This window comes from Cnephaeus nilssonii (assembly GCF_951640355.1).
Source record: "Cnephaeus nilssonii genome assembly, chromosome: 12".
In the NCBI taxonomy this organism is placed as follows: Eukaryota; Metazoa; Chordata; class Mammalia; order Chiroptera; family Vespertilionidae; genus Cnephaeus; species Cnephaeus nilssonii.
In genome coordinates, this window is record NC_137083.1 from 54,867,518 (window position 1) to 54,892,629 (window position 25,112).

Genomic DNA, 25,112 nt, shown 5'->3' on the forward strand with positions numbered 1-25,112 from the left:
CAGGCAACAGCTGTGGGCAATTGGATTGTGAGAAGAGGGTCCCTCTTGGCAAAAAGAGCAAGAAGGGTCAATATAGAATGCTCAAATGCTTTCCCAAGGGGCCTTCCACACAGTGGAAGGGATTAAATTCTTTCATGTCCTTTTTAAATTGCTGCCAAACATTCAAAGAATTAATTTGTAAGTTTGGGATAATTGTACAATGTGCTGTTGTAAAATATCAAAAATTATAATGAAATTGTAGAATATTATGTAAGAATATTCTTTGTTCTAGGCCATGGCAATTCAATCTCAAACTGGCTATCAATTTATTTTGTACACAAAAGGTTTTAGCCAGATAAAATCTCCTAATAACTTCTAAAAGTCATTTAATCTTTTCTTATCTCCACCTTCTGAGGCCTAATGCATTGATTATCAATTACAATCTCTGATGTTTGAAGGAAAACTCTATTTTCTCCAAAAATAATCTGCAGGCTATAGAGAGTTTCATTTAAGGATCTTTGTCTTTCTTTTTACAACAAGCAACCTGTATGGTTACAGCTTGAAAGGCAAGCCTCAGGCAACTAGCTAGCTATATTACAAGTATTCTTACAGTAAGGCTGACTACTAATTTACTTTCAGATTTAACATTTTAATAACAATTTTCAGTTTATACTGTAAATGTTAGTGAAATAGAATTTAAAATCTTAAAATTTCTTTTTTATAAATTTATAATTATATTTTGAAAGTATCCTCTTAGGCTTATTTGAATATACAGAGGAATCATGGGAAGCCTTCAGTAACCCTTTTAGAAAACTTATTTAAATTGCTTACAAAGACATTGGCTTATTTAAAGGAAGGGGACTGGCCTTTGTTATTACAAGATGGTGGGCAGTAACCACGTGGCCAGAGAGGCAGGCAAGATGGCGGCTGCCTCACAAGCGGCAAATGTTGCCCCGCCTCTAGCTTAATTAAGAATGCTGGCGGCTACGAGTCAGGATTCAATTACTTATAAAAACATTGGCTTCTCATGTAACTTAATTTATATGAGACATTGATTATATTTTAAAAATCCAATTTATAAGGTAACTTAAGTAGATATCTTTAATTTAAAAAGCAAAGAAACCTATTCAGTAAAACTTATTTGATACTTTACTGTTCTGATCCAAAAGTATAAACACTGTCCCACCTCCAGCCGATCCAAAAATGCAGGCTGCTTGAGGCTTTTGTCTTTTTAGAAATTTTACTGCTGTTGAAAATGTTGGCTATATTTAAATATATAAAGCTTTCCATGAAGAGAGAATAGCCTGTGAAATGTCTTAAAAGCTATTCTCAAAACCTTGAAATACCTTGGAAAGGTCAAACATATAATATATATATATATGTATATATGATTTAAAGATTATATACTTAAATTATCTTAAAGAATATCAATTAAATTTAAACTGTATCACAGAATTAATTCTCTTTTTTAAATCAGACCAAGAAGTAACATGTTTTGAATTCCTAATTATTTAAGAGAAAACATTTTATTTTCTCAAAAATTAAGTTGCTATACTCTAGGCATTTAGTTACCACAATTATGTAAGTTCTCCCAATTCAATCTGAACCTTAAACTTCCAGAGTTTGTAAGTCAAATATTTAGCAGTTCTTTATTAATAACCCTTTATATTTTTAAGAATAAATTTTAAAATCTAATAGTTAACTTTAAATCATGTTTTTTCTGGCTGGGGTTGGCCTAGCCACTTGACCTTTTCTGGGAAGGTCGACTAGCAAAAGGTGTAGCCATTGAAATGCAAATTAACATTCTTCTAAGATGGCTGCTGGGGGGAACCAGCCTACCTGCATGCTAGGGGAAGGGCGTGTCCACCCCTCCCTCCATAAAAAAGGGTGTAGCTTTAAAACCTTTTAATGGAGAGTAAAGAGACCTTAAACTTTCAGAGCTTTAAATCCTAGGTAGCAAAATTAAATACTTAGCATTTCTCAAATCAATAATACTTTTACATTTTTAAGGATACATTTCAAATAAAATATAAGGCATAGTCAATTAATAGATTAACTTCTATCATCTAGACTTCATACTAGGCATACTCAGATCAACATTTCAGTATTATAAATTTCAATACATTTAGATCATTTGAACTTAAAAGTTGTAAATTTCCAGCCAATAGGCCTGGCACAGCTGCTAAATTTTTTAGAAGAATTTTCCTGCTAGGGAAGTCAAGAAGCAAACCCATAGCTATTTACATGTAAATTTCAATACATTTCCTTGGGAAACTAGCCTGTATTTCTTTCCCCGGTTCATCTCCGCCATTTTAAAGGCCAAAACAGTCTCGGGTTTTTATTCTGTACACAGCAAAAGGTCAAGTTCAGCTCAAAACTATGCGCACTCGTTTTTAAACTGACCCTTTCCCCTTACATGTGCACAGAAATCCCGGATGCATTTATAAATTTGTAAAAAGCTTTAAGTCATTAGCTGGAAAATAAATAAAGATGACAAAGATGAGGCCTTTCAAATTGGCTGTCTTGGGGAGTGGCGTCCATATTGGATCGCCACGTGTCTCCCTTCCCCCACCTCCTTCTTTCTTAGGGGGAAGATTCAGTACTGGTCTGGCATCTACTGTTTTTATTTTATTTACTTTTTTCAATTTTTATTTATTTTTATTTTTAAGGAAAGAAAAGATTTTTAGGATAAAGAATTATTGGCCGTTGCTGAGAAGTTCCTTTTATTCTTTTTTACTTGGTTACAAGTAGTTTACACATGGAGGCAGAAGAGGTGCAGATGGTACTTGCACCCTTCCATTGCAGGCTGTAAGGCCGTGGCTGCACCCCACTTAGACATTCTTAAACTCTCCTGTGCTGAATCAAGGCCATCACCAATTAAAATAGGAATTTTCTCTGGACCAAAAGTCTCATAATAATCCTGAAGGGCGTGTGGAAGGGGGATGGGAGTTTTCTTTAAGAATTTCCTCCCCCGTTTTAATAACTTCTTGAACGTCAGGGTCATGTGAGTGGATTTTTAGCATGTACAGGAATTTTTTCAGGGCCAAAGGCTTGATAAAAATCTTGTAAAGCATCTCCTACTCTAACCCATCGTCTATGATTGATGGTTCCTCCTAGGGGGAACCAGGGAATGCCCCATATCTGGTCGGCTGGATGGCTTTTTAGGTAATTATCCTCTCCCACGTAAGCCTCCGGGCTGTATAAACCCCACGCCAGGTCAGCCTGACTTTTCTCGCCAACTGTGAAATCAAAGCGGAACTTTCACCTTTCAATATTGCTCTTTACTCCCTTGCTTGCGTGAAACAGTCGGTAGGTATAACCCGCCTACTCGGACCCTCATAGACGAGGAAGATCCCTGATGCCCCCGTCCCTTAGGGACGAGGGAGGTGAACTCCTCGTGGTTGAGTCTATGAGGTGAACGACCTTTTGTTCGTAGCAAGCTCAAGGTTTGGAGAGCAAATTTACTCAGTGAGAAATTCACGACAGAGAAATCAAGCAGGGATACTAGGTCAGGTGATTCAGAGTTGTCACTACTGAGACTGGGTACCCTTAACTCTTCCCCAATACGGTGAGGTGACTGCTTATTAGTGGGCTAGAGGAATTGACCCGAAAAGCCAATAATAACAGCCGAGCAGAGAGGGGTGAAAATGCTCTGAAATTCTTGTTTGTAAAATCATCTACTTACCTTACTCCGATCTGACTCGCGGCGGGTGCGCGGCGATCTAGGGCGGAATTTAATCCGAGGGTCGCGGAATTTAATCCGAAGGTCGCGGAATTTAATCCGAAGGTCGCGGAATTTAATCCGAAGGTCGCGGAATTTAATCCGAAGGTCGCGGAATTTAATCCGAAGGTCGCGGAATTTAATCCGAAGGTCGCGGAATTTAATCCGAAGGTCGCGGAATTCAATCCAAGGGTCGCGGAATTCAATCCGAGGGTCGCCTGGCCAGGCCTTTCCAGTGGATGTTCTCGTCGGAGGGTCTCTAGACCACGTTGGGCGCCATTTTGCCCCGACCCGCGGGGCAACAATGCAGTCGCTGGAGATGAACCTAAGAGAAATGAGACAAACAAGGGACGCGGAGAATGGAGGCAAGACAAATGGGTTTCTGATCAAGCCTCGAAATTTTATTCTTACAGCGGTGCCTTATATCCAAGTCAGGGAGTGGGAGGTGGGGCGCGGGGAGTGAACTGTGGACCTATCAGTGCTTGCCAGCAGGGGCTGCAGGCAGGGGAGGGGGTATGAGGAAGTTCTAGAAGGGGAGATGTCTAGGAGGGATAGGGGCTGAGCGGATCATGTGGACTTAGATAATTTGGCTAAGGTCGTAAAGGGTGTTGACTAAAGATAAAGGATGGGGCGGTTGAAGGGCAGCTATGCGAAGAATGCTTTGTCCTCAGGCATGAGGAAGTAAGCCAATGGTGAGGACCAAGTTTCCATGAGGTTCTGTTTCATTAGCTTACTGAAATAATGTTAGAATTAATTTGTGATTGACTCTTGGCTCCTGACACCCCAACATTCTATTTCTGCCCCTTACATTCACTTCAGAATAGAACCTTTACTTTATATACTGGTGAACTAAATGCTTTAAAAATTTTCAATTTTTAAACAGTATTAGAAACATTCTCATGTGTGTCTATAAAATAGAAATAGCTTGAATCTAAATATCCTTTTCCTCTTGCTTACTCTAAAAGAAAAGCAATTATTAATCATCTATCACCTTCTGAAAACTGAAAACTCAAGATATTCAAATTTTAAAAAATACAAATATAAAAAATAGCCTTTTGATAATAGCATCTCAATTAGAAATGGAAATTAAAATAACATTTATAGTACAAAAAATTATAAATTACCCAAGAATTAATTAAACAAGAAAGGTGGAACACTTATCTGAGGAAAACTATACAATTTTACTGGTAGATACATAAAATAAATCGGAACACAGAGACATATATGTTTCTGGGTAGGATGATTTAATGTAATAAAGCTGTCAGTGTTTCCCAAAATAATATATAAATTTTATGCAATTTCAAACAAAACCCCAATGAAGCATTCATTGGGGATCTTGAAAAGTTTCTATTTTTATCTGAAGGGAAAAATATGTGATAATTACCAAGAAATTGCTGAAAAAGAATAATAGTGAGGGAGGACCTAAGAGATACCAAAATATGTTATAATGTTGCAGAAGACCAAAGAAAAACCAAGCAACGCTTTTAGAGAAAAGAAGTTACACTTTATTTTCACCAGCGACTCAGAGGAATAACTTCCCAAGTTTGAGTAAAGTAACATGCAGGGGGCTTCTCTTTTATATCTTCCTGGGGTCTTTGTCCCGCAAATATGGATTATGCTTCCGGTCCTTTTTGCGGGCTTTGCAAGAAGGCCCCCAGGTGTTGGGGGTCTCCAGGCCATATCTGATGGTCTGGCCTGGCGCCAGCGTTAATAACGCTCCCTCAGGGGCAGTGCACTGTTCATAGTTTTATGGCCTCTATATTTAGATAACAGGTTCTGCAAGACCAGTTTATGGGAAAGAGGCAATGACTTAATTATAGGTTATTAAGAATGTACACTGGGCTTGCTGGCACAGATCCAGATTGCTAGCCCTCCAAATACCAGGGTTACATTGGAATTAGCCCTTTTAGCCTTCTCAATAAAGCAACACTAATTAATAGTTTTAGTGGAGGAATAAACAAAAAAGATCAGAGGAATAAAAAAGAACCCAGAAATAGATTCATGTACACATGAGAGTTAAGCATAAAATAAATGGGCATTTAACATCAGGGAGGAGGCCGAAACTGGTTTGGCTCAGTGGATGGAGCGTCAGCCTGTGGACTGAAAGGTCCCAGGTTCGATTCCGGTCAAGGGCATGTACCTTGGTTGCGGGCACATCCCCAGTGGGGAGTGTGCAGGAGGCAGCTGATTGATGTTTCTCTCTCATCGATGTTTCTAACTTTCTATCCCTCTCCCTTACTCTCTTTAAAGATTAATAAAAATATATTAAAAAAAATAAAGTTGTCTCCAGTGATTAACTTTTGCCTTTCCTAGTAGAGAGTGCATGATGAACACTGCAAATTTATGTCCTCCCTTTAAGTAAATAGAGCTTTTCTTGTGATTGTTTCTTCTCAATTGCCTTCAGCTCAAAATAAGCCTTATGCCAAAGTGGCATATTTTGAGGTGGCAAATTCTGTCTCCTTCAGTCATAATACACTAGTCCTTATGTAGCCAAGGGTCTCCTTTAATACTATGTCCTCCTGCTTCCTCCTTCGATTGTCACTTCTTCTACCTTCCCCTACTCCATAGGTTTACCCCAGAAGTAAGGGCCAGAATTGCTTTGTGATTTTCTTTTTTTAATCTTGTCTTTTGTGTGGTTCTTAAGTTACTCGAGGCTGTGATCTGTTTCTCAATCCAATTTCAGTATTGTGTTACCTACCCTCTTCCAGAATAATAATTCACTTTGATTAGAAAAAAGTGGTTTCTTGAATTGGTAGTACAAAATAGTCACAGGGATGTAAAGTATAACACAGGGACTATAGACCACAATATTGCAATAACTATATATGGTGCCAGGTGGGTACTAGACTTACTGGAGAAATTACTTTGTAAATTATATGTGTCTAACCACTATGTCTATACACCTGAAACCAATACAAAATAATATTGAATGTCGACTGTAATTGAAAAATTTCAAAAAGAAATTAAAAAAAAGAAAGAAGTGGTTTCAGCCAGAAGAACAAACATGGCTCTTAGCAGCCTCTCAGGACTGTGTGTGTGTAGGAGGGAATAGCCCTGGTGAAATGTGAGGTCATTAAAATGTCTATTTGTTTTTCTTCAATTTTTTGAACTAAAGTTTGAAGCGTGTCTAAAGTTGCTATTGTGTTTTCAGCAGTTAGGGGTGAAATAGGCAGGTTTAGGGAATTTTTAAAATTAAGGTGTCCATGGAAAAAACACAGGGCTACAGAATTGCAAAAGGGTACATTTCCATAAGACAAGGAAATTGGGAGAGCAGCAGTTACATTTCCATAAGATAAGGGAACTGGGAGTAGCAAAAGGTCTATATTTACAAAATAAAAGAGGAAGAAAGCCCAGAGGGAATAGGAGAACAATGAGGGAGGAGAGCCTCACACGTCCCATGTGAGGTTTGATCTTTGAGCTTAGGAGTTACTATGGTGACCAAATCAAAGGGGAAGAGTGATTAATCAGAGGGGATATTGAGGCACAGAAAACTGCAGTCTTTATAAACCACGGAAAAAGGAATTTCGTGGGACTCTTTCTCCCTCCCCACATGGGAGTCTGTGCTGTGCGACTTACCCCCTCCCCACTTGGGAGTGTGTGCTTGTTCTTCAATAAATTTCCACCTTTGCTATACCATCTTCCATACATGGTTTCATTCTTCAACTCCGACTGACAAAGAGCCTGGGGAAACCATCCTGCCCAGGGGAACACCACATGTACCAGTCCAAAAATCCCTATCAGTGATACTATGAGCTACAGTTTTCTACTCTTATTTCTTTGTCAATCCAATTACTTCTGCTTTCTATCCTTAGGGATATTTGGTTCACTGACGTACCTTTTTTTTATTCTCGAGGTGCTATGTGTTTTGATCTAATTAATTGGTTCTCTGCTTAGTTATTTCAAGAAAGTTAGGACAGCCCTGACAAGTTTGGCTCAGTGGATAGAGTGTTGGCCTGCGGACTCAAGGGTCCTGAATTCGATTCCGGTCCAGGGCATGTACCTTGGTTGTGGGCACATCCCCAGTGGGGGATGTGCAGGAGGCAGCTGATTGGTGTTTCTCTCTCATCAGTGTTTCTAACTCTCTCTCCCTCTCCCTTCCTCTCTGTAAAAAAATCAATAAAATATATTTAAAAAAGAAAAAGAAATTTAGGACAGGAAGGAAAGTAGATTACACCTTAATCTAACCTCTCAGATTATTTTTATCTTTCAGTAGCAGTCAGTTATTATCAGAACAATTTTCTCTTCACTGAAGAAATAATTTATCATCTCTGTTGCCTGCATTAGCTCATTTTCATAGGGAATCATTTGCACATATGCTTTAAATGAAAATACTGACAGCATGAAAACTGGTATTAGTTTAATGATCTGAGAAAATATAAAATGCATCAGAAAAAAACATAGGTAAATTGTAAAGAATGGGTGGTTTACTATATATATATATATATATATATATATATATATATATATATATATATATATTGATTTCAGAGAGGAATAAAGAGGGAGAGCGAGATAGAAACATCAGTGATGAGAAAGTCATTGATCTGCTGCCTCCTGCACCTCCACACTGGGGGTCGAGCCTGCAACCCTGTGCTACCAGGAATGGAACCTCCTGGTTCATAGGTTGACCTCCTGGTTCATAGGTTGACACTCAACCACTGAGCCACGCCAGCTGGGCATTTTAAATGGGTTTTTAGTTATAAGCAACAAGCTAAGATTATGGCATTAGGAATAAGCACATTTTAACTTTTTCAAGAAAAACTCCTGCCCTGGCTGGTGTGGCTTTATTGGAGTGTCATTCCATGTACTAAAGGGTTTTGGTTCTACTCCCAGCCCTGGCACATACCCAGGTTACAGATTCCATCCCAGGTTTGTTACAGACCAAAGAAATACCAAGCACGCTTCCTAGAGAAAGGGAGGAATCCCGTTTATTGACACTAGTGGACTCCGGGAATAATTTCCAAATCAGAGTGAAGAAACATGCAGAGGGCTTCACTTTTTATAACCTTCAGGGGTCTTTGTCTTGCAGATATGGTTCCGCCCCCTTTGGTGGGCTTACAGGAAGGCCCCAGGTGTTGGGGGTCCCAGGCCATATCCGATGATCTGTCCTAGGGCCGACATAACAACGCCCCCACCCCCCTCAGGGCAGTGCATTATTTACAGCTTTATGGCCTGACATGCCTTTCAAGACCAGTTTCCTCCTCAGTTAGGGTGCATGTGTGAGGCAACTGATAGATGTTTCTTTCTCACATTGATGTTTCTCTCTCTCCCTTTCCCTTTCTCAAGACATCCAGATTTAAATGACCCCTTTTGTTCTCTCTCTCTTGCTTAGCCCCATAACTGCAGATCCACTTGTGTAATCTTTCTTGTTACACCTGGCAATGGCAGCTTAGTGGAAATTCCCCAGCAAAACCTGTAAGCCCTGAAAATGTATAAAAGGAAAGTAAGAATCTAAGCTGGGGCTCAGCTTCGGGAACCGATTCCCCTGAACCAAAGTGCCGGTGGTAGAAATAAAGTGCCTTTTCTTAATCTTCCAAGTGCCTGGTTGTCTGTCTTCTTGCCACCTGCTAATTCTGCCATAACATAATTTGGTGCATTGGCTAGGAAGGCTATCAGCCGAGCTGGCCCTTTGAGCCACCGCTGATGAGAGCAGGAGGGTGGGCCTGCTGGACCTGGGCCCCTGTGACGAAGGAAAGGCGCCACCAACAGTTGTCTGGGTCCCAGTCCTTGCTGGACCCGGATGGATCGCCCTGCCCCCCCCTCCCCCCCCCCCCCCACCATCCCTGTGCTTCAGTGGATTCCAAGAAAGACAGAAAAAAGCCTTTCTGGGACCAGATGTCTGATTGGCAGGTTTTCCCAGGGAACCAGTCCGAGACCAGGCCTGCCTTTAGGAATGGAAGAGGAGATTGATTACCTCCTAGGCAGTGTTTACTGCCTCTGAGATCAGGGACTTTCCTGGGTGGAAATCAAACTCTGACTGATTGTGGTGTGACGGAGCCTAATTGAGTCCTAACCTGCAATTCCATGGTGACCTCATACAGTCTAGGGCGGTGTCGGCACTGGGTCAGGGCCTTATACTGACCCGCCATTAATGCTAAGAGGCACCCAATTCTCCACGAGGAGAGCGGCCAGACGGACAAAGTGAAAGTTTCCCCTGTTTGTCTTGTGTCTCCGTTCACTGAGAGGGACCACACACAAACATGGGAGGTAGTCCCTCTAAACCCGCTGTCTTCGAATGTATGCTAAAGAATTTCAAGAAGGGATTCTCAGGGGATTATGGAGTGAAACTATTTCCCTGGAAATTAAGACATATGTGTGAACTAGACTGGCCGACCTTTGGGGTAGGATGGCCACCAGAAGGAACTTTAGATATCCCCACAGTGAAGGCTGTTTACAGAGTTGTAACGGGAGACCCAGGTCACCCTGATCAATTCTCTTACATAGATCAATGGTTAGAAATAGCCCAAGTCAGGCCTTCTTGGGCCTGGTTCTGTGTTAGCGATGAGGGACAGTGTAAGGTATGAGTCACTCAGGAGAAGAAACAGATACCTCGGAGAGACCAAAGGCCATCCATTTTCCAAGGAGATACAGAGGAGGCCCCTCCACTGAGCCTAACACCACCATATGACCCCCAAGCAGTTCCTAGTGCTCTGCCACTGGCCAGAGGGTGGGGGACCAGATATACCACCTCCCTCAGTCTCGCCACCCACAGCCCCAGAACTTCACCCAGAGTCGCTGGAGCTGGTTGGCCGGTGCCTTAGATCAGCCAATCAAGGGCCCAGACCACTGCCTGCAATGCAGATGCCCCTTCGTGAAACCAGGGGCCCCCAGCGAATGGCCCCAGATGGGACCTTACTAGAGGGGAGATCAGTCTTTTATTATCAGCCTTTTACAACAACTGATCACCTGAATTGGAAGCACCACACCCCAGCCTATTCTGAAAAGCCTCAGGCTATGATCGACCTTTTAGAGTTGGTCTTTCAGACCCATAAACCAACCTGGGTCTACTGCAAGCAGCTTCTCCTCACCTTCTTTATTACGGAGGAGCAGATGAGAATAGTGACAGAGGCTAGGAGGTGGCTCCAGACTCAGGCACCAGGAGGAATAATGGATACCGAGAGATGGGCAAGGGAAGCCCTACCAGATGAAGAACCTCGATGGGATCCCAATACAGAGGAAGGGAGGAACCAACTAGAGAGATACTGCTTAGCCTTCCTCCAGGGAGTTCGAGCAGGGGCTAAGAAGCCCACTAATATGACTAAGACTTCTGAGGTCTTCCAAAAACTGGAAGAAAGTCCAGCGGACTTTTATGAGAGACTGCGAGGCATTCTGGGTCTACACCCCATTTGATCCCGAGGCTCTGGAAAATCAGTGCATGGTAAATACAGCCTTTGTAGGTCAGGCTCAACCTGACATTAGGAAGAAACTCCAGAAGCTTGAAGGATTTGCAGGCAAAAATGCAACTGAATTACTAGAAATAGCCAATAAGGTCTTTGTAAATTGGGACTGAGCGGCCAAGAAGGAGGCTGATGAGAGGCTAAAAAAGAAAGTAAACCTATTAGCAACTGCCCTATGTTATTTACCCCCTTCACTGGGAAAGAGGGGAGAGAAAAGGGGGGCAAAGGAGGAAGACATCCCTTGGGCGTGATCAGTGTGCCTATTGCAAGAAATCTGGACACTGGAAAATGAGTGCCCCAATCGCCCAGCCGTTACTGGCCCGAGCCACCCTAAGCAGACCTGATTGGGTTGGGAGGACCAGACTCTGATTAGGACAGACCGGGCTCTTTCCAACTATGCCCCCATGAGCCCATGGTCAAAATGAAAATTGGGGGCCAGACTGTGAACTTTATGGTCGATACGGGGGCTGAGCATTCAATTGTTACCCAAAAGGTAGCACCCTTTTTAGGATGAGAAGTCACTATCATAGGGGCTACCAAAATACTTTGAAGTGATTTGACAACAGGGATCAGGACTCAAATTTCTGTTCTTCCATTTTCATTTCTGTTCTCCTTTTTCTTCCCTCTCTTCCCAGTGCTAAATGTGCAATAGGAACTTGATCAAGGTTTTTTTCAATTGAATTGAATTCAGATGACCAGCCTGCTACCCCCATAACAAAATGGAGATCCATGTGGTGGAGTAAGTTACCATAGTTTATTAATATTTGTGAACAACATATTTTCTAGAGGACAGCATTATAAATACTAATATTGGAATCAGTGGAAATAATGAATAGAGGTCAAATGTTTTTAAAGTGATAATTTCTCAGAAGTGTATATTTTCAGGTCATTGAAGATTATCTATAAGCAATTGGTTTGGACAAATGCTTTTTATTTTATTTTTTTAAAGAACTTTGTGGACAAATACTTTTTAAAGACCTCTCTGGCTCTGTGAAAGTGACCCAATATGAATGAATAAAATGTATTGCTTTAGATCAATTGAAAATAGATATATTTCTCTTGCAGAATTCTAATAATCTTCTTATTCACTTCAAAAAACTTAGAGTAAAATTACCAGTAATATTTGGAACTTGCTACATTGAAATTGACACAATTATCCCAGTAACACTTTAAAAATTTTATAAAGCTTTTTTCAGTATATTTCTGAAAGCCTTCTTTTAAAATAGTTATCTTTGGATTGTCTTACAATACAGGGTTTTATTTGTGTATGTTGATAGTCTCAAGCCATTTTGCATAATGCTGGTTGTATGATACATGGGAGCAGGAGTGATAAGCAGTAAGTGTGGATCACCAGCAATGTTGAAGCTCAGGCCCTTTAAAGCGTGCAAGAGAAAACTAGCAGTTATCCATCCCTAAAGCTGGGTAAAATGAATAAAAAATGATGGAAACATACAACCATCAAATCATTATGGCTTTGCTGACAATTTAATTATTTAATTCCAAACTATTATTTCAAAAGATGTAAACATTTTTTTCTTCAACATAGCTAAGTCAAAGTCACTTATACAGAAGTGAAGCCCATCACCACTTCATCTGAGGATAGAAAAACCCTTTTCCCTTCCACATGTGGGGAAAGCAACCAGCCAAAGGTCATGGTACACACACAGGGAAAAATAAGTGCAGGAGCTCTCTGAAGTCAGTAGTCATCATGGAATGGGTATTCGGGATGATCAGACCACCTGCCAAAACAAGGGAAAACCTTTTATTCCAAAGTCGAACAGCTATCTGTGTTACTAGCATCTTCTAACAATTTCACCGACCACTCCCTCTCTCTCTTAATCATTCCTTAGGTTTCTTACCCACCTCCTCCCAGTTTTCATTAAGCCAGCACTTTTACTAAAGCCCTGGAGAGCACCTGGGTTTCAGTGTGTGTGTTTGGGCATGGCGGGGGCTGGCTGCCTCTACACCAGCATTTTGCTCAGAACAAAAACACAGGAGGTGAGTGAAGCCTGCCTCTTTCCAACTCCTCCCTCCCTTCTGCTGTCCTGATAGAGGCTGCCTCCTGTGTCAATGAACCATAGGAACTTCTCTTCACAGCTCTGTCACCAATCAAGGTCACCCCCTCTCCGCACAGTGCTTCCTCGCCCTTCTCATTAGGCCTCCTGAGAGTTGATAGTTTGCGATCTAGAAGGTGATGACCAGCAAAGGAAGTTTCTGCTATAATGATGACAGTGATGATGATGAACCTATCTCTTAAATAGCAATGGCGAAACAGTCTTTAAAAGGATTGGAGTGTGTGTGTGTGTGTGGGGGGGGGGGGGGGGGTTTGTGTGTGTGGCACATGTCATAGAGCACATCTAAGACTCAGTTATCTACAAGTACTATGAGCTTTCAATTAAAATATACATGGACACAGACAATAGGGTGGTGAAGGCCTGGGGCAGGGGCCAGGGCAGGCTGGAAGGAGTTAATGGGGGAAAAAGGGGACATATGTAATACTTTCAACAATAAAAATTTAATTTTAAAAATTAAAATACAAATTAAATTAAAACAGGAAAAGGCTGTGAAATCCAGTTAATAATAAACTGGATGAAAAACAAAAAAGAATCATGGCCCAATGTGCCTAAATAATACCTTTTTTTTTTTACCCATGGGGCCTAATATTTGCTTCTTCTTGATGATTTTTCTATTCCTGGTATGATGAGTTATTTTTTCAGTGTTTCTAGAATTAGGTATTAAACATGTGAAATGTCAAAAATGTTACCAACTAACTGTAAAAATAATCAGCACATTGGTGGACTGACTACATCCTACTATCCCTTCCTAATTTAATGATATTTATTTAATAGAAACCATTTATTTTCAAGAGCTGTTAATTAACCTATATGTTTTTTATTTCCAAGTTTGTGTTTATTCTTTCATTCTTGTGGTTCGATGTCAAAATTTTTTTCCCCTAGAAAATTCACATTAGGAAGCTATTTTATTCATTCAGAAATGGATTCAGAAATTTGGTATTAATGTAGTAACAGCAGTTTTTGACTCTTGAAATACTTGGGGGTCCAAAGTATCAAAGTATATGAATTATTTTTATGAGCATTTATATTGCTCACTTAAAGAGAAGATTGTAAAAAGAAGATGACTATTCAGGTGATCTGAGGAATTGGAAATATTAATAAGGAATGATTAAGAGAAAAAAATTGTGTGTATGTATATACATTACATGTGTGTATATTAACTTTTTATTTTCAAGGACCTATAGTATTTAGAGATTAAAGGTCTACCTCATTAAATAACAAAATCTGGCAACATTTGAAGGAGTGTTAGGAATTTTACTTGTGGATGGATGGAGCTAGAATGGTGGCGCTAGAAGCTTCAAATCTTATAGGTGAGCATTCATCTAAAACTAATTTCTTGAGGTGAAGGGATTAGTCAAAGAACATATATACATAGTCCATGGATACAGACAACAGTGTGGTGATGGCCAGAGCTGGGGGGCGGGGGAGGAGGCATCTGCGGTTGGGTGGAGGTGGGTAAAGGGGGAATGGGTACATCTGTAATAGTGTCAACAATAAATAAAATAAAATAAAATAAAATAAAATAAAATAAAATAAAATAAAACTAGATTCTTGGCTAATAGTGTCAACAATCTACACTAATAAAAGAGAAAGATACAAACTGACCATACCTCTGCGACACCCACAAGCCAATCAGGAGTGAGTATGCAAATTAACAAAAAAAGATGGGTTAATTTGCTTATGCAAGTGCCAAGCAGGTGGGGATGGGGTGGCGCCAAGTGGCCTGGGTCCCAGACGGGCGCCAGGCCCCGCCCGCGGGGTCCCAGGTCCATTGCTGCAGGGAGAGAGCAGAGTGGGTGGCTTGGAGAACTTAGCAGAGTGGTAGGCGAGCAGAGCGAGAGAGCTGGCGGCTTGGAATTAATTCACAGAAGAAAAAAAAAAGATCATGGAAAAGAAATAGGTGTGACCTGTTTAGATTAAAGTAATCAGGTACACCTTCTCGGTGATGGTGATGGTGATGGTAACATGTGAGATAGAACAGAGTGTGAAACCGCCTGGGGTCAGAGCAGTATGTGGCCTCCAAGGGTATGAGGAGTCCAGTGAGTGAGAGCAGGCAGGGAGTGGGACATAGGCAGGAAATTAGGTGAAAAATGGAGCAGAGGCCAGACATCCACCATGGTTTATTCAGATAAATCTTAAAATAATTACCTCGGCATGCCCAGCCTGCATGGCTCAGTGGTTGAGCATGGTCCTATATACAAGAAGATAGAGGTTCAATTCCCTGTCAGGACACATGCATGGGTTGCGGGATTGATCCCCGGTAGGAGGCATGTGCAGGAGACAGCGGATCAATGATTCTCTCTCATCATTGATGTTTCCAGCTCTCTCTCCCTCTCCCTTCCTCTCTGAAATCAATAAAAAAATATTTAAAAAAAATTACCTCGAAGCCTGAGTTTTCCCTAAGTCATGTTTAGTTATGTTAACCATTATCACTTCAGGATTAAGCGGTGTCTGTGAATGGGTTTAACCAGCATTCCACCAAGGTGAACACTGTAATTTGGTGATAAGAATGTAGTTACAATAGGTCGTAGTAATCTACATGACCCTTCATGTTCGCTAAGGTATGTCAGAACATTGTACTATGGCTAAACAGTGTACTTTGCACTTAGAAAGAAAGTGTTTTCATAATATTTTTTCAGAAAAATGTTTATTAATGTAAGTTGTACATTTAATAATCCTATACTTTGTTGTCTACGTATACACACACATACATACATAAAATTGTTATGTGGGCATAAATGAGTTGATGGAAGATAAATTAAGATGACATATGTCATTACCTAGCCCAGTCCTGGACTTATATTTAGTAAATATTAGTTTATTTCCTTCATCTTTTACATGTCAGGCACTGGATTAGATACTTTACTTGTATCTTACATAAGACAGTAAATTTATTTAGTTTTGCCTTCATCCACATAAGAATGGGGAATATAAAATTATTTTTAAGTCTCACAAGTAACATTATTTTATATTATAAAGGGAAGTGTCTAAAATACCCTGGAAATGTAAGCTAAAATGAAATACATTGCCAGAAGATTTTATAACTTTCTATAGGAATGCTATGAACAAATGTATGCCAGTAATTTAGATGACTTCCACAATTGGTGTCAATTATTATACACAGTGGAGCAAAAGTAGGCTTACAGTGGTTCATATGGAAAAAGACATGCAGGTTATGATTATTACAATAGCTTTATTAACTCTGTTTTGCATATTCACAACCGTAAATCTACTTTTGCCCCACCCTATACATAGGAGGTTTTTACAACAGCCTGGTAACACAGGCAGTTTTTCCCTACCTACAACCTCTTGCCTATCGCCTGAGGCAAGGGCGCTCAACCTTGGCTGCTTATGAGGATCACCCGGAGAGCTCTTAAAGTCTCCGTGACCAGGCCTCTTCTGAGATCAAACAAACTCTAATCTCAGGGGCAGGGGCCTGGCATGTCTGCCTTGAAAGCTCCCTGGGTGGTTTCAGTTGGGCGGGCAAAGTTGAGAACCACTGTGCCAGGGTCCTCTGTGTAGCAATGGAGGGCTATATTCAAAAATACATGCACTTGGCTTTTCAAAAAATGTCTGTCCCTTTTCAAATCCTACTCTGCTTTCAAGTCTTCAAAGAATTGGCAGCTGCATTGTGAAGCCTTGCCATTTGACACAGCCTTTGATATTCAAACTGCTCTGTGCATAGCTTTATTATAGCTCACACAGAAATAGTCATTCCTAATGGGAGGAAAAATGAAATATTAAACTGAAGGCAAGTTCCTTGAGGGCAGGGAGACAGATGGATAGATGATAGGTAGGTAGATAGACAGATAGAGCTATCCTATATAATAAAACCCTAATATGCAAATCAACCAAACAACAGAATGACCGGTCGCTATGAGCGGCACCTAAGCTGGAAGGCGGACATCTCCTGAGGGGTCCTGGACTGAGAGAGGGTGCAGGCCAGGCTGAGGGACCCCGCCCCCCCCAGTGCACAAATGTTGTGCACTGGGTCTCTAGTCCTATCCTACCTAATAATAGACAAATATGCAAATTGACCATACCTTCGCTATGCCCACGATTGGCCAGGAGGCGCGGAGGGGCGGGACTCGGGGTTGCAGGGGTGGCTGATTGGGCCGGCGGGACGCTGAGCTTGCGTCGCCAGCGGCGGCGCGAGCTCAGCGTCTGCGCCATGGCTGTGCTGTGGCACAGAAGGGGCCTCTGGGGCAGCGAGCCCACGTCCCGCCGCGGACCTTCAAAAGCAGGGGAGCTGGGTGCCTGTCCGCTCCTGCACCAGGCCTTTCAGAAGCCTCTGCCGCGCAGGAGGCTTCTGAAAGGCCTGGTGCACCAGAGGACAGGCACCCAGCTCCCCCGAGATCGAAAGCGGGGAGCTGTGTGCTCCGGCACCAGTGGACCCCCTGCCATCAAAAGCGGGGAGCAGGCTGCTAGCAGTGTCCGCGGAGCGTGCAAGGCTTTGTGGGGCAGTGGATATGGCCTGGATGGCAGGTTAGGCCTAGGGGACCCTACACGTGCATGATTTAATTATGCACTGGGCCTCTAGTATAATAAAAAGCTAATATGCAAATGGTGGTCACGCCCTCATACCTTAATGGCTCAGACACTGAACACTCGGGAGAGAGGAATGGGGACCACCCAGGCACAAATGAGCTCAAGAGAGGAATGGGGACTAGCCAGGCTGCGGCCCGGGAGAGGGTCAGGCAGCACACCCTTCAGTCCCGGGCACCAGTGGCTGGGGCTGTGGCCCGGGAGAGGGCCAAGCCACTCACCCCATGGTCCTGGGAGCCAGCACCTGTTCCTGCAGCTGGGGGGAGGGACAAACTGCCCACCCTGTGGTTCCGGACGCCAGCTCCTGCGGCTGCGGCCCAGGTGAAGTTGCCTGCCCACGGTCCCCTGCGTTATTGGCTGGCCTGGGCGAAGCCAGCCTGGGTCTTGGGTGCGTGCGGCTGGCCAGAGGGAGGGAAGCCTGGGTCCTGGGTGCAGGCCAAGGCACATGCGGTTAGGAGTGATCAGGCCAGTAGGGGAGCAGTTAGGGGCAATCAGGCAGGCAGGCAGAGGTGGTTAGGGGCGATCAGGCAGGCACACAGGCAGGCGAGTGGTTAGGAGCCAGCGGACCTGGATTGCGAGAGGCAGTCAGACATCCCACGAAGGGTCCTGGATTGGAGAGGGTGCAGGCCGGGTTGGGGGGAACCCCCCACCCCTCCGTGCATGAATTTCATGCTCCGGGCCTCTAGTAAATAAAATAAAATAAAACTTGATGCTCTTTCTACTATACTCCCACGTCTCTGTCCCAGGAAGTATTTTTTGTTGATGATTCATGCATCACTTTGATTTTTAGGAAGAAATACTTATGGTGTTTGAATAATTGTGGTGCAATTGGATTAATTTGAATTGTATTATTTGTACACTATGACTAAGTTCTTCTTAAGGTCTTTAGCCTGCCATGCCTTAACCTGTCATGGGATGTAATATAAATGCCAGAAACCTTCTTTTAAATAAAAAAGTAGATTTGCAGGGACTTCTAGAATGAATGTAATGTACCCAGATCGATTTAATATTCAGAATATGCTGCCCAGTGGCCTTTAGCCTTGTGCTTTCTGTGGACAGAGGACCAGGTTCATAAGAGCCCACTTGGTGATGCTTTTCCATCCAATACCACTGGGTGGTACCTGATTAAGGATCCCCCAGAACTCACATGTGGTGATCCACTAAGCGGAGATTTTTATTCAAGGTTTCGATGCTCTTCATTTCTTCCTTAGTGAGAGAAAAGTCAAAGATCTGAAATAACAGAAATGAAAGACATTTAAAATGACAGAAAATGGGTCAAGCTTGGGATTACAGAGTGGGACCAGCAATTGGAAACATTCTAAGATTTATGAACATCTCTGAAAATGTCTAAGAGGAGTTGGACTAGCGTTGGGGATCCACCTAATGGAACTGGAACAGGAATTCTCTTCTGCACTTTGTCTTAAGATAATTCTGCTAGAGACATCTTACAAGAAATTCCAAATGCTGTGAAATAACATATGTTCAGGACATCTGAAGAATTCTTATTTTTTCTGGATAAGATGCTGAACTTTTTTTAAAAAAAAGTATTTTATTGATTTTTTACAGAGAGGAAGGGAGAAGGAGAGAGTTAGAAACATTGATGGGAGAGAAATATCAATCAGCTGCCTCCTGCCCACCCCCTACCGGGGATGTGCCCGCAACCAAGGTACATGCCCTTGACCGGAATCAAACCTGGGACCCTTGAGTCTGCAGGCCGACGTTCTATCCACTGAGCCAAACCGGTTAGGGCAAGATGCTGAACTTTTGATTTTGGACTAGAGCCTGTGTGCACTCAAAAATATTCCCTTATCTCTAAATTTGCTTTTGTACTTTCAAAAAACTTTTTTTTGTTGTTTTGTCCTTTTAATCACTTCTCTCATCATTTAAAAATATTTTTATTGCCGAAACCGGTTTGGCTCAGTGGATAGAGCATCGGTCTGCGGACTGAAGAGTCCCAGGTTCGATTCCGGTCAAGGGCATGAGCATTGGTTGCGGGCACATCCCCAGTGGGGGGTGTGCAGGAGGCAGCTGGTCGATGTTTCTCTCTCATCGATGTTTCTAGCTCTCTATCCCTCTCTCTTCCTCTCTGTAAAAAAATCAATAAAATATATTTTAAAAATATTTTTATTGATTTCAAAGAGGAAGGAAGGGGGACGTAGAGAAATATCAATGATGAAAGAGACTTATTGACTGGCTGCCTCCTGCATGCTCTACAGTGGTGATTGAGTCTGCAACCCAGGCATGTGCTCTGACCAGAATCAAATGTGACCTTCTGGTTCATAGGTTGATGCTCAATCAATGAGCCACACTGGCGGGGCTGAACAGTAAAATTTTGAATCCATGAACACTTTTGTTTCAGATACCTCAAAATTTGTAGTTTTTTGGTTTTTGTTAATCCTCATCCGAGGATATTTTTCCATTGAATTTTAGAGAGAGTGGAAAGGAGGGGGAGAGAGAAAGAGAGAATCATCGATGTGAGAGAGACACATTGATTGGTTGACTCCCGCATGTGCCCCTGACCAGAGCCATGAATCAAGTCCTTGACCAGAATTGAACCTGGGACCCTTCAGTCCCCAGGCTGACGCTCTATCCATTGAGCCAAACCAGCCAGGGCAAAATTTGTAGTTGTTATTTAAAAAAATTTTTGATGAGCCTACACATTAGTCCTGCAGTGGCTCTCTCTTTCTTTTAAGATGGCTGAAAAGAGTGTCAATGACTTTTTACTGTGAGGTATTTGGGTAAGTGTTAAAATACTGTCAGTAGTTGATATTACTGCTTGGCATTCTTTCTTCTCTTGGCTAATAACAGAATCCCTTTTTTTTCCTTTTATGAACTTCCCTTCCACCATCTAGTAGGGCTGTTTATCACATGACCTAACACAAGCATTAGAATAGGGATGATTCTCTACTTAAGGATTAATGCAGCTGGTGACCTTAAGTTGAAGCAAATAGTCATTTACCATTCTGAAAAACTAGAATTTTAAGAATTATGCTAAATCTACTCTGCAAAAACAAATCTGGGATGACAACATGATTTGCTGAATGTTTTGAGCCCACTGTTGACATCTACTGTTCAGAAAAACAATAATTTATTTCAAAATATGACAATGTACCCAGTCACTCAAGAACTCTGATGGAGATGTACAATGAGATTAATGTTTTCAGGTCTGCTAACACAGCATCCATTCTGCAGCTTATGGGTCCAGGAGTAATTTTGGCTTTCAAATCTTATTATTTAAGAAATAAGTTTCATAAGGCTATAGCTGCCATAGGTAGGGATTCTTCTGATGGATCTGGGCAAAGTAAATCGAAAACCTGGGAAGGATTCACATTCTAGATGACATTAAGAACATTACTGATTCATGAGAAGAGGTCGGAATATCAACATTAACAGGAGTTTGGAAGAAATTGATTCCAACCCTAATTGATAACTTTGAGGGGTTTAAGACTTCAGTGGAGGAAGTAATCACAAATGTTGTGGAAATAGCAAGAGAACGAGAATCAGAAGTCCCCAGATGTGACTGAATTGCTGCAATCTTATGATAAAACTTGAATGAATGAGGAGTTGCTTTTTATGGATGAGCAAAGAAAGTGGTTTCTTGAGATGAAACCTACTCCTGGCGAATATGCTATCAATATTGTTGAAATGACAACAAAGGATTTAGACTATTACATAAAGTTAGTTGATATAGCAGGGCCTGAGAGGATTAACTCCAATTTTGAAAGAAGGTCTGTGGGTAAAAATGCTATCAAACAGCATCACATGTGACAGAGAAATTGTTTATGAAAGGAAGAGTTAATCAATATGGGAAATTGCCATAGCCACCCCAACCTTCAGCAACCACCAGCAGCCCATCAGCCTTGAGGCGAGACCTTCACCAGCAAAAAGATTGTGTCTCACTGAAGTCTTGAATGCTGGTTAACATTTTTTAGCAATAAAGTATTTTTAAATTAAACTGTGTACATTTTTTAGACATAATGCTACTTAATAGAGTGCAGTATAGTGTAAACAAAACTTTTATTTGTACTGGGAAAGGAAAACATTGTGTTAATTTATTGCAATTCACGCTTCATTATGGTGGTCTAGAATGGTGTACCTGTAATATTTCTGAAGTATGCCTGTAATGTACAATCAGCAAAGCAATCCCCAAAGTGCTAGCATTTGTCTCAAGTTTAGCTAAAATTAAATTCAGATATGGGCAGAGTGGGCCAGGGAGCTGGTATAAAATAAAATATGAAGGCATTACAAGTTTCTTCTTAATCTAAACAAAATTCTTTGAATAAAAAATATCCTACTTTTTACATTTTCAGAAGCAATTCTCTTACCTGAAAGTTTTCTTTGATCCTTTCAGGGTTAAAGCTTTTAGGAATGACAACTATCCCTCGCTGGATGTTGAAACGTAAAGCAACCTGAGCTGCAGTCTTATTGTACTTTTTCCCCAATGAGTTTAGAAGTTCATCATTTAACAAAGGTTGGAAATATGTAATCACCCTTAAAAAAATAAAAAACATGCATGATATTTAGCTAGAATAGATCAATGAGAAGCAGTGGTTAATCACTCCTCCTTCTCTGTCTTCCCATTCACCTGGTAACCTACCAGGACATTTCAGTCATCTGTAAGCAATTTCTGTGATTGCAGAGTCCTCAATGAAGAGTTGTTCTTAGTGTGGGAAGATCAAGAGAGACAAATTTATATTGCTGCCTTTCTGAGAAAGTAAATACGTTTTGATGTGTCTTATGGAGAGGGCTGGGCTGAAAGAAGGCATATGTGAGAAGACAGGAAGCCCGAAGTGGAAAAAGTAGAGGTACAACTCTTGGAATCATATTAGAGTAGAAAAATTTCCATTTTGGTTTGTGGAACACATTACAGTAGAAGTGTTGCCATTGAATACAGAGATTAAAAAAAATTCTGAAATTTTGGAATATGGCCATAGAGACTCTATCAAATAATACCTAAACTAACATTTATGGAGCATCGCTGCGTTTTAGGCACTGTTAGGTAATTTAATACATATAGTATAATCAATTCTTATAACATCTAAGTGAGGAAGGTTTTATTAGCTCAGTTTGGATATATGGAGAATGACCTGAAGAGTTTAAGTAAGTTTCTTAAGATTACACAGCCCAGTAGAATCATTTCAATAAAATAATTCACATTAGCCTCATACTCTACACCAAAGGAAACACTTCCTGAAGAGACATATAGCATTACTCACCCGCCTGGATGCCTAGAGATCCCCAAAGGGATATATGCAACAATGACAATGTCATGTTGTTGGCAAAATTCCAGGAGTTTCCTCTGGGTGAAATATGGATGGCACTCCACCTATGTGGTTGCATTGGAGAGCAGAGCACAAAATTAAGGCCTTGTAGATGAATGCGATTTTACGTAGTTTTAAAAAAAAATACTGAAATAAACTTCATTTTAAAGTATTATGGATAGTGAGACAAATTCTAAATATTTTTTCTAACAAGGAAACTTACATTGTTTATATACTGGTGAAGTTAATTACAACAAGGTTAGTAAGGGCACCATCTGTTATAAAATAATTGGGGGTAAAATTCAATTTTGTGTCCCTATCATAGTTTCAAACTTGAAATGAACAGACTCAGTTATTTATAATAAACATCCTAGAAAATACAATTTCCACAACAAACACTCTCAATGTTTAGATTAGTCTTCGTAAGTATAAGTGACATGTCATAGAAGCCCTCTGTCTCTAGCTATCAAACATCGAAGAATATTTTCACAAGAGGAAGAACATGTATGAAACTAAATTTAAAGATGAATTTTATTTTCTTGGATGAGAGTTCTACTTATTTTTTTATTTTTTTACATTCAGCATTGAAAACAACAAGTGTACAGAGAGGACAGAGGCAGAATCTCTGGGAGCATCACTGTGGATGCTGCAAACTGTTGAAGATGGCGCTTCAGAAGGGCTGCAGTATTGGTAAGCCATCTTTGCAGTATTGCTATGCTCTGCTTTCAGACAACCTGCAACACATGAATAGGCTCAGGCTGTGATCTTCCAACATGTCTTGCCTCCCTCGTTGGATATATTTGTGAAGCTGATCAACATTCTTGTGACAACAGATTAGGGCAGTGGTCGGCAAACTCATTAGTCAACAGAGCCAAATATCAACAGTACAACGATTGAAATTTGAGAGCCAAATTTTTTAAACTTAAACTTCTTCAAAATAGACTCGCCCAGGCCGTGGTATTTTGTGGAAGAGCCACACTCAAGGGGCCAAAGAGCCGCATGTGGCTCTCGAGCTGCAGTTTGCCGACCACGGGATTAGGGTATTTACTCATTAGCATGAGGAGACACATTGTCAAATTTTTACTCTCTTTTTCATTCTGAGATAAAAAGTTACCATCTTTCTCTGTATATTGTAAGAAACCTATTGTCATTTCAACATTTAAATGACAAAATATTATTCTTGGGGGTGTAAGAAGGAGATGTGCTGGTGAGGGGAAAAGAAGGAATAAGGGGATGGATTGAGGTCAGCTAGGAAGTCAAAGGTTGCTCCTCTATGTACCTGAGAGCATATTGTATTATGTTAGCTTAGGTGTCAGTTTGGAGTTGGTACTTGTAAAATAGCAACACTTCTATTTTAGCTGTGGGCTATAGTCATGACGTAGGTAATAATTCATTCTTTCTGTAATGGACTCATGCCAGACTTTTTAAGTTACTAAAAACACTGATTTCTCAATGAGCCAAATCAGAGAAAAGGGGGCTTTGGAAAAAACTCTCAGCAAAGTGGGAAGAGAGGGAGTATATCAGTTTCAGGGGGTTAGCCCAGGTTGAGCTGCCGCTGGCCATTGCAAGTCTCATGGGGTGCCTTAGAAGGAGAGTTTAGGAGATGCACACCTGAGCGGGAAGAAGAGGGGGAAGGGAAATGCGCTGGCATGATCCCAGGAGGGGAAGCATGCCATCACACTTAAATTTCAATTTCTGTAATTACTAGTACAATTACACATTTTCATGTGTTTACATTGTTTATATACTGGTGAAGTTATAATTGTCTTGCAAATTGTCTTCTGCAAATTTCTATTCATTACTTTTGCCCATTTTCCTGTTGAGCCTTAGTATTTCTTCTATTTTTTCATTGATTTTTATTAGACTTCTAATTCACAAGGATATAAACCTCTTTTCTATTATATTTAAAAATATAATTATATTTACTTGCTCTTTGCTTCTGATATTTTTATATTTAACATTTTTATACTATTAAATTTAACAGCATATCTAATAAAAGAATAATATGCAAATTGACAGTCACACCAAGACACAAGATGGCCACCCCCATGTGGCCAAAGATGGCTGCTCCCATGTGGACACAAGATGGCTGGCAGGCGAGGGCAGTTGTGGGCAGTTGGGGGTGACCAGGCCG

General features: G+C 41.1%; 1 protein-coding gene across 1 annotated transcript in view; it reads right to left on the minus strand.

Moving 5' to 3' along the window:
• Positions 1-12,680: 12,680 nt before the first annotated feature.
• Positions 12,681-25,112, minus strand: part of AKR1D1 (aldo-keto reductase family 1 member D1) — a gene marked incomplete at its 5' end in the record, with an annotated part of 44,322 nt that continues 31,890 nt past the window's right edge. Inside the window, 4 exons of the mRNA XM_079786386.1 lie at positions 12,681-12,836; positions 18,865-18,947; positions 22,043-22,208; positions 22,934-23,043. Of these exons, the coding sequence (XP_079642512.1) occupies positions 12,794-12,836; positions 18,865-18,947; positions 22,043-22,208; positions 22,934-23,043 (402 nt within the window). The 3' untranslated portion in view covers positions 12,681-12,793. The remainder of the gene's footprint in view (positions 12,837-18,864; positions 18,948-22,042; positions 22,209-22,933; positions 23,044-25,112) is intronic.